General features: G+C 43.4%; 1 protein-coding gene across 4 annotated transcripts in view; it reads left to right on the forward strand.

The window, feature by feature from the left end:
• Nucleotides 1–9,320: 9,320 nt before the first annotated feature.
• Nucleotides 9,321–13,930, forward strand: part of ERBB4 (erb-b2 receptor tyrosine kinase 4) — a 1,232,786-nt gene continuing 1,228,176 nt past the window's right edge. For all 4 annotated transcript variants that reach the window (XM_043445436.1, XM_043445438.1, XM_043445435.1 and 1 more), the window contains exon 1: nucleotides 9,321–9,426. In XM_043445436.1, the coding sequence (XP_043301371.1) occupies nucleotides 9,345–9,426 (82 nt within the window). In that variant the 5' untranslated portion in view covers nucleotides 9,321–9,344. The remainder of the gene's footprint in view (nucleotides 9,427–13,930) is intronic.

Raw genomic sequence — 13,930 nt, forward strand, 5'->3', positions numbered from 1 at the left:
TGTGGGAAAGTATAAGGGAAGAGGTTATACTTCTAGAAATATTTAGTTTGGTGTCTTTAAACATCAGTGTCATACTGAAATGGGATAAAGTAATAGAATATAAATTGTACCACATAGTAGAAAGGAAAATTTTTCATTTATTGCAAAAATTTGGGTGAAATTATGGATATTTGTGTATACATATATGTAAATATATGTAAGTGACTAACACGTATTCATTTCACAGCAAATACTAGAAAATAAGGTTATATATACCTAAATGTAATCATGTTAAGACAAAATGAAAATTAGTTTTCGATTTTGTGGTAAATACTACACTGATTCATGCTGTTTAAGTAATATTTTGTGAGGATTATGATTCAAAGAACATGATGATAGCATGCAGAACAGTATTCTGAAGAGAATATTAGTGAGACAGACAACATCTACAATAAGCATTGTATCTTCAGTATAATGCATAACATCTCCAGAGCGCTGTGTGTGTGTGAGCTCAATTGCTCAGTCATGTCCGACTGTTTGTGACCCCATGAACTGTAGCCTACCAGGTTCCTCTGTCCTTGGGACTCTCCAGGCAAGAATAATGGAGTGGACTGCCATGCCCCCCTCCAGGGGATCTTCCCAACCCAGGGATTGAACCCAGGGCTTCCTCATTGCAGGCGGGTTCTTTACTGCCCCAGGGAAGCCCAACCTAGTGGGTTGCGGAGTTCCTAAGTGGAGTGATAAGTAGCTGCACTAAGACAAGTTGTAATTCCATTTGTCTCAAAGTATCCATTTAACAAAGTCAAATTAAGTTGCAAGAAGCAGACCTCTCCTACCCTCTCACTCTAATAGATGGCAATAAATTATCACAATTGTTTTATTTTCTTCCAGTATTTGATTAGACAAAGAACATTTTTCTCTATCAATGTTTACCCTGTGGCTACATAGAAAGAATGTGGAGTCAGTATGCATGTAGTAGCTAAGATAACTATTACGTTATATCATAATACAAGTTAATTTATGTTTACTGAAAATATACATAAAATACACACATTGTCAACAACAAAACATTATACAGTATAAGCACATAGAATCTATATATATGTTAGTTGCTCAATCGTGTCTGACTCTTTGCGACCCATGGACTATAGCTTGCCAGACTTCTCTGTCCACGAGATTTTCCAGGCGAGAATACTGGAGTGGGTTGCCATTTCCTTCTCCAGGGGAACTTCTCAACCCAGGGATTGAACCTGGGTCTCCCGCATTGTAGGCAGAGTCTATACCATCTGGGCCACTAGACAAGTCAACTGTTTACACTGTTGTTTTTAAATTAGTTTTATTTTAAAAGTAAATTAGGCTTGGGATTTCCCTGGTGGTCTAGTGGTTAAGATTCTGAGCTTCCTTCCACTGGAGGTGACAAAGGATTGATCCCTAGTCATAGAATCGAGATCTCACATGCAGAGTGGCTGGGCCTAAAAAGGAAAAAAGTTAGTCTCACAATGGAAAATCAGAACATGACAGTACATACTGTTACTACAGTGAGTTTAAATTGACTGTGTATTTGAGAAACTGTGTTGTTTGAAAATGGTTTAATTCAGTTCAGTTCAGTCGCTCAGTCATGTCTGACATTTTAAGACCCCATAGACTGCAGCACACCAGGCTTCCCTGTCCATCACCATCTCTTGGAGCTTGCTCAAACTTATGTCCATCAAGTCAGTGATGCCATCCAACCATCTCATCCTCTGTTGTCCCCTTCTCCTCCTCCCTTCAATCTTTCTCAGCATCAGGGTCTTTTCCAATGAGTCAGCTCTTCGCATCAGGTGGCCAAAGTATTGAAGTTTCAGCTTCAACATCAGTCCTTCCAATGAATATTCAGGACTGATTTCCTATAGGGTGGACTGGTTGGATCTCTGCTGTCCAAGGGACTCTCAAGGGTCTTCTCCAACATCACAGTTCAAAACCATCAATTCTTCGGCACTCAGCTTTCTTTATAGTTCAATTCTCACATCCATACATGCCTACTGGAAAATCCATGTTCCCAATTATACTTAGGTAAAAGTTGCATTGGACAAAAAATATTTCTCTAACTTTACACTGCTTTATATTTTTTCCTTACTAAGATTATTTTTGTAAATGTAGATGTTCTTACTTCAGATTTGAAATATTATTCAGCTAGACCTTTCCCCATCTAACAGAGCTTAATTGAATACTGATATTTTGCACTGAGTTAAATATTATCAGCTTTTGGAATATTTGTATCTTTCTTAAGCCATACTGCTTTGATCGAGTAGCACAAAGATGTTTGTTGTATCAGCAGTTTAAATTTTCAAAGGTGGATGGGAATCAAGCTATGCTCATGATTGGATTTCTTAAATGAAAATCTAAGACTTCAGAAGTAAAGATATTTCAACCAGTGTTTTTTTTCCTAGAGTCTTCATGGACCTTAGTGGCAAGTCAAAAAGGAAAACATTTGTAGATTGATCAATATGGTGATAAATTAGTAACTATCCTTCTGTAGAAAATATGTAAATACCACCACACGCCCTTTCATTAGTACTTTCTTCCTTGTCATCAAATCTAATGAAAAGTCTAGCTTTTGACCTTTTCCTCTTTTTTGGCTGTAGCATGCAGCTTGTTGGATGTTAGTTCCCCAACCAGGGACTGAACCCAGGCCCCGGAAGTGAAAACACCAAGTTCTGTCCACTGGAATGCTAGGAAATTCCCGGCCATTTCTTTATTTTTTTTTAATTGTTTTTTTTTTTTTTCTACTGATTTGTGAGATTCAATAATTCTGATAACTTCTCTACCACATGCGTGCTAAGTCGCTTCAGTTTTGTTGGACGCTTTGCGACCCTACAGACTGTAGTCTGACAGGCTCCTCTGTCCATGGGGATTTTCCAGGCAAACACACTGGAGTGAGTTGCCATCATGCCCTTCTCCAGGGGATCTTCCCAACCCAGGGATTGAACCTGGTTTCTAATGTCTCCTGCATTGGAAGGGAGTTTCTTTACCACTAGTGCCACTTGGGAAGCTACTACCGGTGAGTTGTAGCATTAAATGTTTTGAAACATGGTATATCTTCAGTGTTAAATAACCTGGGAATGTAGAAAATTGTGATACTTTTGGAGTCAGGGCCAAGAATAGAAACTACCAGATGTCTTGGGCCTCCTAACAGATTTTCAGAGGTAAGGAGAGAATTAAAGAATTGAAAAAAAGGAAATGGGAACTGGACATACTGAGAGGTAATTGACCAGGCAAGGAGGGACAGGCTTTTAATGTGTTGAGAGAAGCAGCCTCAACAAGCTTAGCACGCTTTCTAAACTAGTAGAACCTTTTCGCTGAAGCTTTGAAGATTCATGCATCCCTATACAAACCTGAGAAGAAAATACATGGTTTCTAAATTATGACTTCAGTTGACTATTTGGCAGGTGTTCAATAAAAATTCTAAGAACTCTTGGTGATCTTAGTCAGAATAATATCCACTTGTGTGTGTATGGCGAATGTAACATCAGATTCTTTAGAGAAATCTGTGTTTTAACTTTAATATGATCAAGCTCTTTGCTGAGTTAAGAATACAGAAGGAAGGAAATGCAACATAAGAAGCTACCTGAAAAAACAACAGATTTTATCTTGGTTCAGATTTCAGGCTAGGTAGAGTCATAGCCTTGATAAGTAACCTCACTAAGTTAATAAATTTATAAATACATGGACATGCAAAAATAGAACTGTCCCTTTTCCTCTTAGATTTCAAGTGGCAAAAGTTATTAAAGGTTTACTTTGTTTTTAAGCTTACCAGACAGTAGAAAAAGCTATGTGGGGCAAAGGACTTAGTTGAAGAAAATACATAAAGCAGAAACACAACAGGAAAAGGCCTTACCAGAGAAATTATTTTTGCATAACTTCTTTGCAAAGACTACTCTGTCCACCAAGCTGAAATTGTTTTGCGGTTTCAACCACAAACAAAAAATGTCTGTAAGGACTTGGACAGACACTGATGAATGGATATGAAAGCAACACAGATATGATTTATTTACATTCAGTCACTCCTCCTTAGCATTTGAAAAATTACAGCTTCAGTTCAGTTGCTCAGTCGTGACTGACTCTTTGCAACCCCATGGACTGCAGCACGCCAGTCTTCCCTGTCCATCACCAACTCCCAGAGCTTGCTCAAACTCATGTCCATTGAATTGGTGATGCCTTCCAACCATCTCACCCTCTGTCGTCCCCTTCTCCTCCCACCTTCAGTCTTTCTCAATATAAGTATCTTATCCAATGAGTCAGTTCTTCGCATCAGGTGGCCAAAAGATTGGCGTTTCAGCTTCAACATCAGTCCTTCCAATGGATATACAGGGCTGATTTCCTTTAGGATTAACTGGTTGGATCTCTTTGCAGTCCAAGGACTCTCAAGAGTCTTCTCCAACACCACAGTTCAAAAGCATCAATTCCTCTGCGCTCAGCTTTCTTTATGGTCCAACTCTCACATCCACACATGACTACTGGAAAAATCAAAGTTTTGGTTAGATGGACCTTTGTCAATAAAGTAATGTGTCTGCTTTTTAATATGCCATTTAGGTTGGTCATAGCTTTTCTTCCAAGAAGCAAGCGTCTTTTAATTTCATGGCTGCAATCACCATCTGCAGTGATTTTGTAGCCCAAGAAAATAAAATCTGTCACTGTTTCCATTGTTTCCCCCTCTATTTGCCATGAAGTGATGGGATCAGATGCCATGATCTTAGTTTTTTGAATGTTGAGTTTTAAGGCAGTTTTTTTTCACTCTCCTCTTTCATTTTCATCAAGAGGATCTTCAGTTCTTCTTTGCTTTCTGTCATAAGGGTGGTGTCATTAATTAAGGCTTAATCATGCACATAAAAGAAAATATTAACCAAAACCAAATATTCCCAGGGAGGTCCTCTTTGAATATTCAATTAACTAAAGTAACAAAAACATTTCTATACTGTATATTTATGAATTTTTAAATTTTGTTTTTAAGCTTTGAGACATTGAACATCACCAAAGTATCAGAGAATTTCAAAACTCTTGGGTTAAGAGCAACGATGTTATTTCAAGTGCTAGTTAATAAAAAGCAGCCAACCAAAGGCAAAAACACTGCATCTGTCATCTGCTTGATTATCATAATACTGAACTTGATTGTATCTACCAAAATTTCTTGGCTATTAGAATAGTAAAGATCCAGAGTTTTGAGCAGTTCACAGTAATATAGTAGCAAGGTTATTTGGATATTTTCCTAAGGCAGTTTAATATGTGGCTGTGTTGGTGCCCCAGGTGAAGTAGTACATAGGAGTGAGTGGGGAAAAGGGAAAAAATATAAGAAGTAAATGAAATCTGTGGAAATTGTGACTTGTACTTAGTAAGTGATCAGTAGATCATAGATTCATACAGTCTTATATTTGTGGCATAAGCATCCCTTTCTTTAACGATGAGACAAAGGGCTCAAGTCTGTGAAGTGAGTCGCTTATGATCACCAGATAACTTAGAAACATGTTGAGTAAGATGATGCTGGCCAGGGAGGGAAATTAGAATTCTGTATTTATTTCAAATGTTCAGGAGAAGACTAATGATTCATGATAGGTTCTTGTTCTCTTTTCTTACTTGGTATTTGTCCCCAATACAATGAACTCTGAGATCAGTGTGTTCCTTTCTCCTACCAGTAGTATTCTGCCACTCATGGTGTCAAGATTCTCCTTGAATTCTACCACTAATGGAGGAAATGAAGTGAAAATGGGGGACAGCAAAGGCCAAAGGAATTTCTCTGTTGGGGTTATAATTTAGGCCAAGGGAAATCATCAGAAACTGGGAATGGAAACTGATCAGCATGAGCCTTATCAAGGTACCTTCTTCAGGGGATATGATGGTCTGTATCCCTCGCAGATTAGAGGAGTTCCTTTACCATGCCATGCTGTTCTGGCTTCAGATAATAGAACTGAACTAGCTTAAGAGATTTGAACAATAAAGCAACCAGAAGAGCCTGAATATTTTCCACACCTACCTGATCTTTTGCTCCTTAAATGGCAACTTCTTTCTTTCTCACTGCACCCTGGTCATCACTACAAAGAAAGAAATATAGACAAGCCACATCTGGACTTTTATATCTCAAAAGCCACCACAGAATAACTGACAATGAATTCTTTTTTTTCCCTTGCACAAAAATCCAAGGGGAGAAATTCACTGGGGGTGACCATCTCTCATCTGATCAATAGTGACCAAGGCATTTTAACTGGTCTAACTTGGAACTTGGAGTGTCTCAACTTAGAATGACTCAGTTGAGATGGAAAGCAAATGAAAGTAGAAATAGAAAGAATTAATTTTTGACTCTAGCTCTTGACTTCTACTTTCTCACTCTTCCTGTATGCCCATACAGAGTACCACCTTCCTGTCTAAATCTCTGGGCTCTATCTAATATCCAAATTATTTGAGCTAGACTCAGAATAGACCAGTCACCATTGAATAGGATGCTCTTTTTGAGTAGGGATTTCACGCCAATTCATTCCATAGGCTAGTGGTCAGATACACAACTTTGGCCAAGTATCAATCAATCGGTGAGAACCAGGAAAATGGGATCAAGCCTGAACAACTTGAGGATTAAAGGCAAATCACAGGTGTGTCAAGTCTAATGTAATTGGTGGGTATCTTGTATAGGTTGTCTAGCATCCAAAATATATATAAGACCAATTTTTTAAACCAATGAATATTAACTGAAATACCTCTTTCACCAAGAATTATTTTAGATACATGATTGAAACCAAAGTATATAGGAGAGTTCCTGCCCCAACAGAACTATCAAATTGATGGAGAGTAAAAACCATTACAATGGACTCAAGTAGAAAAACAACTTAAAATATCCAGAGTATTTAATTTTCCCCTCAATTTAAGCTAAAATACACTATTTATTTCTTCATGTCTTGCAAAGTAATTGTTGTCAGAAAGAAGACTTTTTCAATACATAAATTTAAGTTTTTCCAAAAGAAATACGTTAAAAAAAAATCACTTAAGTTGCGTTTCTGGGGAGAGGTGGAAATTTTTAAAAGAAGTAGCTTTTATGGAAGAGAGGTGTTTGAGGGTCATCCTAAGAAACACAAGGGGATTTAGGGAAAGGGGAGTGGAAAGAGATTGAAGAAAAGAAAAGAAAAAGGGAAGAGGATGAAAAAAAATAGCAAAGATAATCCCAAAGGGCAGTGTGAACACTTCTGCTGCAGTCAGTACCGCTCTGGCTAAGTCACCATCACCTGTTCAAGACTTAGTTTCTTCCGGCCCTGTGCTACTTCTGGGGAAAGCTGCATGCTCAGCTTGTTTGGCCTCCTCTCTGTTCCTCTTACTTGCTGTGGGCCTAAGAAAGGGAAGGCGCAGGCCTCTGGGAAGAAGCTGCTGTTTCACTCTGTTCCAACTCCACGCAAATTCTTAAGGGACACGACTATAGATAAAAGATGTGGGGGAGGAATAGGAAGGTCTCAAATGATGAGTGAGGAGGCAGGGTGGCTTAATTTTTAAGCTCCCCTGATACTTTTTATTTATGTAGTTGCTGCTTCTAGAGAAGCTGAAAAGGGAAAATAATTCATTCATAGAACGCCTGTGCAAATAGCAAACCAATAATCTCCTACCCTCAGGAGGTTCTGGCCTCTGTCCTGGGCTGTAAAAAGCAAGGGATATGTGCACTGATATGATCCAATCCCATATGCTTTAGACCAAGAAGAGTCCAGAAACTCCTATGGCTAGCAATGACCTCTGGAGGTATGGAGTGTGAACATGAAAGAGGACTAAAGCAGGATCTACTGTAGGATAAACCTAATTATTTAAGGTTAGTTATATCCTGACATATGCCTTAAGTTATTTCATACTGAGCAGCTCAGCCCTGGGACAATTTCTAGCCATTTAGAACCAAATTGGTGGCTTTGGATTAGAATCTGCTTAATGAGAATGAACCTAAAACCAAGTTGTCCTAGAGTCCAAGGAAAAGATGAAATGACCCCATAAAGTCTAAAAAATCTAAAGATGCAGCTCTACAAATGTGAAACTCTAGTTTGATCAATTTGCGAGCGTGGGAATGATGGGAGAGACTGTATAGTTGAAGAAAGAGGAGTGCTTAGATTCCCAGGACTACCTATTCGCCAGATGTTAACAATTAGTGAACCAGCTTTTGAACTACTGTCTGAATGTGAAGCAAGAGGAAGCAGGAAGCGAGGTAGGCTACTACAATTGAAGCAGCGTATTCTTTTCTTTTATTTCTACTGCAGGTCCAGTCTGTGGATGAGCACCGTGGAGTGTGGAGTAAATGGTGACTTTCTGGCTAAAAAAAAGGAAAAAATTTTTTTTCTGTAAGCATCCCTCGGGTGGTCTGCGCGCTTTCCGGGCCAGCTGTCCGGCGTGTGTCTGGAGATGGGGGGGTGGTGTCTCTGATTCACTTCGTGGCCTCCGGTGAGCCCTTTAAATCCAGCTTCCCCCGCCCCCACCGCTAGGCTCCCCGCTCCCTGACAGGTGTTTTCCCAACTCCTGAGGCCCACGATTTTGGGGAGTGGCTGAACCAATAAGATTTCCCTTTGGGGGGAAGGCGTGGCTAGTTGGGTCAGAGCGGGGGCGGGGTTTGCGCGGCTGAGCCGAGCCGGGCTGGTTGCGTGGAGGGTTGTTTTACCCACCGCCCGCCCCCCCACCAACCTTTTTTTTTTTTTCCCTCCCGGACGGAGTCTTATTAATTTCTCGGTGGGGCTGCAGCTGGAGACCGCGGAGCGTTGGAAATGACGCTCGGAGCTTTAATTACCGCAGCCGCCGGACAAGTGTGAGGAAAGCTGACAGCAAAAAAAAAAAAAAAAAGACAGGATCGGGGGTGAAGCGAGAAGCTTCCCCCCCCCCCCCGCCCCTTTCCTCCCAATTTGGACTGGAGGTGCAAGGAAACTGAAAAGGGAGTCGAACAGAGTCCGGCTGGGGGGAGAGGCCGGAAACCTACCGCCTGTTTGCAATCAACTTTTTTTTTTTTGGAAACCCTTTTCCGAACCCTTCCTTTTTATTGTTGACCAACCAGGGAGAGCGAGCGAGAAAGTGAGGAGGGAGCGAGAAAGCGGAGGCTCACACAGGGCCGTAGCTGCCCGGTCCGGCTCGGAACACCGCCGCACACCCTCCAGTACACTCCCACCCGCGCGCGCCCTCCCGCGCACCCTCTCCCGGTCCTCCGGGTCCGGGCCCTAGACCCGCGGACGCGGACTCGGTCGCCCGCGCTCGGAGCCGGTGCACCGCGCGCGCCAGTGCCCCTCGCGCCCCCACGCGCGCCCGGCCGAGGGATCTCCTCCGCGTGCCCGAAAGGGGATTATGCCATTTGGACATGTAATTGTCAGCACTGGATCTGAGACTTCCAAAAAATGAAGCTGGCGACAGGACTGTGGGTCTGGGTGAGCCTTCTCGTGGCGGCGGGGACCGTCCAGCCCAGCTCTTCTCAGTCAGGTGGGTCGCGGTCCTTCTCGCGCTCCCTGGGTTGAACCTGCTGCTGCCGGCCGAGCGGCGCCGGCTGGCTCCTCGCCCCCTGCGCCCTTCGCCCAACCAGAGACCCTCTCGCTCTCGGGCGTGGAGGGACCACGTCACCCGCGCCTCTTCCTTGGGTTTTTCGTTCGCCCCTCTTTCTATCCCAAACTTACCCTCTGCGTGGGCATGCGTTTTATTTATCGCGAAAAACCACTCTGCGCCCCTTTCTCCGTCCCTTTTCTCTCTCTTTCTCCCCTTGTTTATTTCTCGCGCGTTTTCTTCGAGCCTCCCTAAGCCGGATCCCTTCTGGTGGCGCCTGTTGTGCGGGACGTGGGAGACCCAAAGCCGGAGGCAGAGGAGACGCTCCTTGTCGCGTCTGCCGAACCCCCGCCCCCGCCAGCGAGGGAAGAAGCCTCGGAGAAGCGCTGCCCGCCCGGGGCTCCGGGGCAGGATTGGGGCCCCGGGGCCGTGGCAGCTGGGCTCCGGGGAGCGGGAGGGCAGTGGGGAGAGGAGCCCCGAGAGCCGGCTTTGCACCTGTGTGCGCTGCCCGCGGCCGCTGCGTCCCTGGCCGTCCGAGCCTGCGGGGTCAGACCCGACTCGAGCCCAGCCTGGGAGCCGGAGCACGGCGGGAGGACACGCCTCGGCCGGGGGGCCCGGGAACGCAAGGCCTCCTCCGCTGGCGTCCCCAGCCCTCGCCCCGCGGACTAAGGGGGAGCTGGCTGGCTTGCTTGACCTCTTTTTTTTTTTTTTTAATGGCTTGACCGACTTAAGCCGGGAGCCCGGCCTTCCCGTCGGTTTCTGTGTTTGGCTCCAGGAAGAGTTCTTCCTGTAGTTCAACTTGCTATTGGCCGGAGTCCCTCCAACTTCTGTTTACTGCCGGGCGCGGCTGCCGAGCCGACCCGTCAGGCGAATTGATTGAACCCAAGGCGGGTGCTGCGGCGCTGGGTGCGCTACCACTGCTGGCCCGGGAGCTCGCGCCCCGGGACCCCGCGGGGCAGGAGGCGAACTGACCCCCGGGGAGGCGGCGCAGCGGGGCCCGCAGGGTGGATGACAGTCCCTGCGGGCCCAGGGAGCTCAAAGTTTCTGACACTTGAGTTTCCTGGGGCTGAAAGTGGGACAGGAAAGGGCCAGGAAAACCGGGGACTGACGCTGCTAAGGGGGCCCTTTTGGAGAGCCGGGGAGATTTCCGGAACCATACGGGGCTGCTGCGGGGGCGTGGGAGGCACCTTGAGAAGATAAAGCCCCGGGGGAGTGGCGAGAGGGAGAGTTTCAGGCCCTCGGAGGGTGTCCTTCTGACCTCACCAAGAAAACAGCGCGCAGGAGTTTTCCCGCTCCGCCCCCGCCGCCGCCGCCTCCCCCGCCCCCCCCGCCTAGTAAATAACAAGTTACAATCCTCGAGCCTTTCAAAATGACCTTCGAATGGCACAATGTGCGCCGTTTGTTCTGGCCGTTTGCACCCTCCCAATTACTCCGAAATTCTTCATGCATACCAGGTCCCGGGCTCCAGCCACCTCCGGAATTACACCAACACCGACTTGAGATTCCAAGCGGCCTCTTAGATACATCCCTTTTTATCTCCCTCCCCACTCCGCGTCCCTTCATATTTCCCCTCAATGGGTTGATTATGCACATTGACCCATTCAGACGCAGTTGCGACTGACACGCAGGCTTAGCCGAGAGGAATTTCCACCGGGCGACCTACTGGGGGGCTGTCTGGTGCAACCTCTGCCGCTGGGGGACCCGGCTGCGAGTCCGCAGCGATTGGGTATTAACTGTGCGGCTCGGGCTTGAGCTATGCCGAAAAGCCCTTTTCAGAATTTCTGCAAGGAATGTAATCCAAATTAGTTCTGCAGCTGTCCTCTTCCTCGTCTCTGGCGACACCGGCTCGCACCCTCGCTGGTCTCTTCTCGCTTTCCCCCCGTGAATTGTCAGAGCCACACAAGTGAGGCTTTAGAGCGCGAGGATTAGCGTGCCATTGTTGTTCCGAGTGTGACTCTGCACTTGAAATTCTGGGGGCACAAAGGCGAGCCAAACACAAAGTGATCTAGATGAAAGGGCCGCACAAAGAAAAGCTCCCGGTTGCCTCCCTGGTATAATTTCAACACGCAGGCTAAGGTGATCCACTGGAAACTGTAAATGCCTCCAGGACACCTTTTTTTTTTTTTTCCTCTTCTTTTCTTTTCCCAATCTTCCCCACCCCCACCCTGCCGCACCTGATAGGGAAAGTTCGGCTGGTTTTAATGTGGTGCTTTTTTAAAACCAAGTTACATTCTGGGGTGTGAGCGAGGCTCTGTGTGTGTGTGGCTGTGGATGTATGGCTGTGTGTTCCCAAGTAAATACATATTGCGTGTCTCCCCTCTCGCGGTTAGCCGTCAGTAGCAGTTTGGAGGAGTTTGTTTTGGTCCAAATGAGAAATTAAGTGCGGATAAGTAAACTAAGCTGCCAGAGGGCGACAAGATGTTGAGTGAATTGCTTTTAGATGAAACAAATTAAGGAAACAAGGGAAGACAATCTGCTTCTCGCATTATTAGACACGCTTGGAGTTCAGGGGAAAGTGGCATATTTTTGAAATGCTAATTTCTTAAGAAGCAGAAGGAATGCACCTTATTTACTGCTCTATGTGAACAGAATAAAAATATGAGATGGTCAGGGTTCTTGTATAGATCTAAGATATAAAATAGTTGTATCTGAAGAGGGCATGTTCTTATTTTTCTCTTGGGGAAAAAAAAATCAGCTTTAGAGAAGATTTTTTTTTGTTTTGTTTTTTATTTTGAAGGACTTTGTCTCATTTCCAGTGATTTGTTTTATCAAGAAATATTATAGCCAAGAGCCCTTTATATGGCTGTTATAAAACCTTTATCTCTAAAAAGAAGAATTCCATAATTTCAGTCTTCCTGCCGTGATGGACAAATGATCAGTATCACCTTTGTGTTGAAATATGTATATATGTGTAGTGGTACCAAAGTGGTGATCTTACACACCGTAATAGATATGTGATGAACAAGTTCAGCCCCTATTTTTTATTTGCAAGTAACTTAGTCCTGCTTTTCATTCTATAAAAGAGCATATATTTTTTCTCCATCCTTAAGATATATCTCCAAAATCAAATTTTAAACATTTGAGAAGAAAAAGATTAATAAAACTTAGTTAAATGATGAAAAGATGTTCAATATAATCTAAAAAAAAATCAGTTCTCTCCCTGCGTGTATTTATTGTAAGCACACCCATGAGTACAATTTCCGCTTTTTCTTTTCTTGCAATTTTTGAAATTCATATATATGTAAAAGGAGCCTTTTTAAAGTAAGGTATAATTTTTTTCTTCAAAATGCTTCCAAATAAATTTATACCTTTTATTGTGACTGCAAATCACTTGAAAATACTATAATGTGGACTGATATGGTAAAATTGGATGACTCTGGTTGTGTCATGATTCCTTGATTTCTGATTTTTTTTTTCTTAAACCAAACTCCTTTTTATTTTTTTCATCATACATGCATAGAAAGTCAAATTTTTTGAAATCAAGGTACTTACTCCTTTATATGTATAATTTTCATTTAGTCACTGAAATGTGTCTTAATTAAGAAATTGCATTGGAACATTTACCAGGGCATGCACTTTGTGGAAGATTTATGTATTTTTTGCTCTAGCCTGAGCACACCGAGTTTGCATTGACTGATTTTTGGAGTTTGCATTCATTTGAGGAAAAACCATATTTTCTTCTTAAAGTAGATTCAAATATTTAGTATTCATGAGCTTTCATCCCTTTGGTTCTTAAATAGAAGTGCTATTTATCATCTGTCTTACGCATTCACCCTTTCCATTGCTATAGTTTCTTTTTTTACATCTTATTATTTATTGAGTTTACACATATGAATATATATTTTCCCCATCATCACTAAGGGTATTCTTCTTGTGCATGTCTTTCCCAGCAGCCTGCCACTCAGCCATTGCAGGAGTCCTCTGAGCCAGTTTTCATTCTTTCTTTCTGATAAATCTGATATGGCTGGTTGGCTGGACAATTGCAAGCCATTCCATTGCTCAGATTTATTCTTGAAAGAAAATAAAAAGGTATCGATCCGAGATCACTAGCACATCTTAAAAACACTGACTCCAAGGCCAAATCTTTCTACAGAGAAGTCCCTTTTTTCCCTTCTCTCTCGTCTTTTCCCCACTTGACCATAGACAGAAGTTAGACTACTGCCACTTCAAAAATGCTAGGGATGCAAGGCAATGTGCTGTATCTAAATATTCTCTGAAGCCCTGTGATTAGAGCTACCTTGAGATTAATGACTATGTAAGGCACACATTTTAGGAAATGAATTAGTGCACCTTAAACATTGCTGTGTTTTAAAGTGGTATCATTTTTCGTATTACTTCAATCCAGTTATTAAGAAAAGTTAGCATATATTAAAAGCAAGAATAAGTTTTTGCTTTATTTGACAGTGTCCTGCTGCTGTTGGATATCCATGAGTAAATTTTAAGTGCC

This window comes from Cervus canadensis, chromosome 24 (assembly GCF_019320065.1).
Source record: "Cervus canadensis isolate Bull #8, Minnesota chromosome 24, ASM1932006v1, whole genome shotgun sequence".
Classification (NCBI taxonomy): Eukaryota; Metazoa; Chordata; class Mammalia; order Artiodactyla; family Cervidae; genus Cervus; species Cervus canadensis.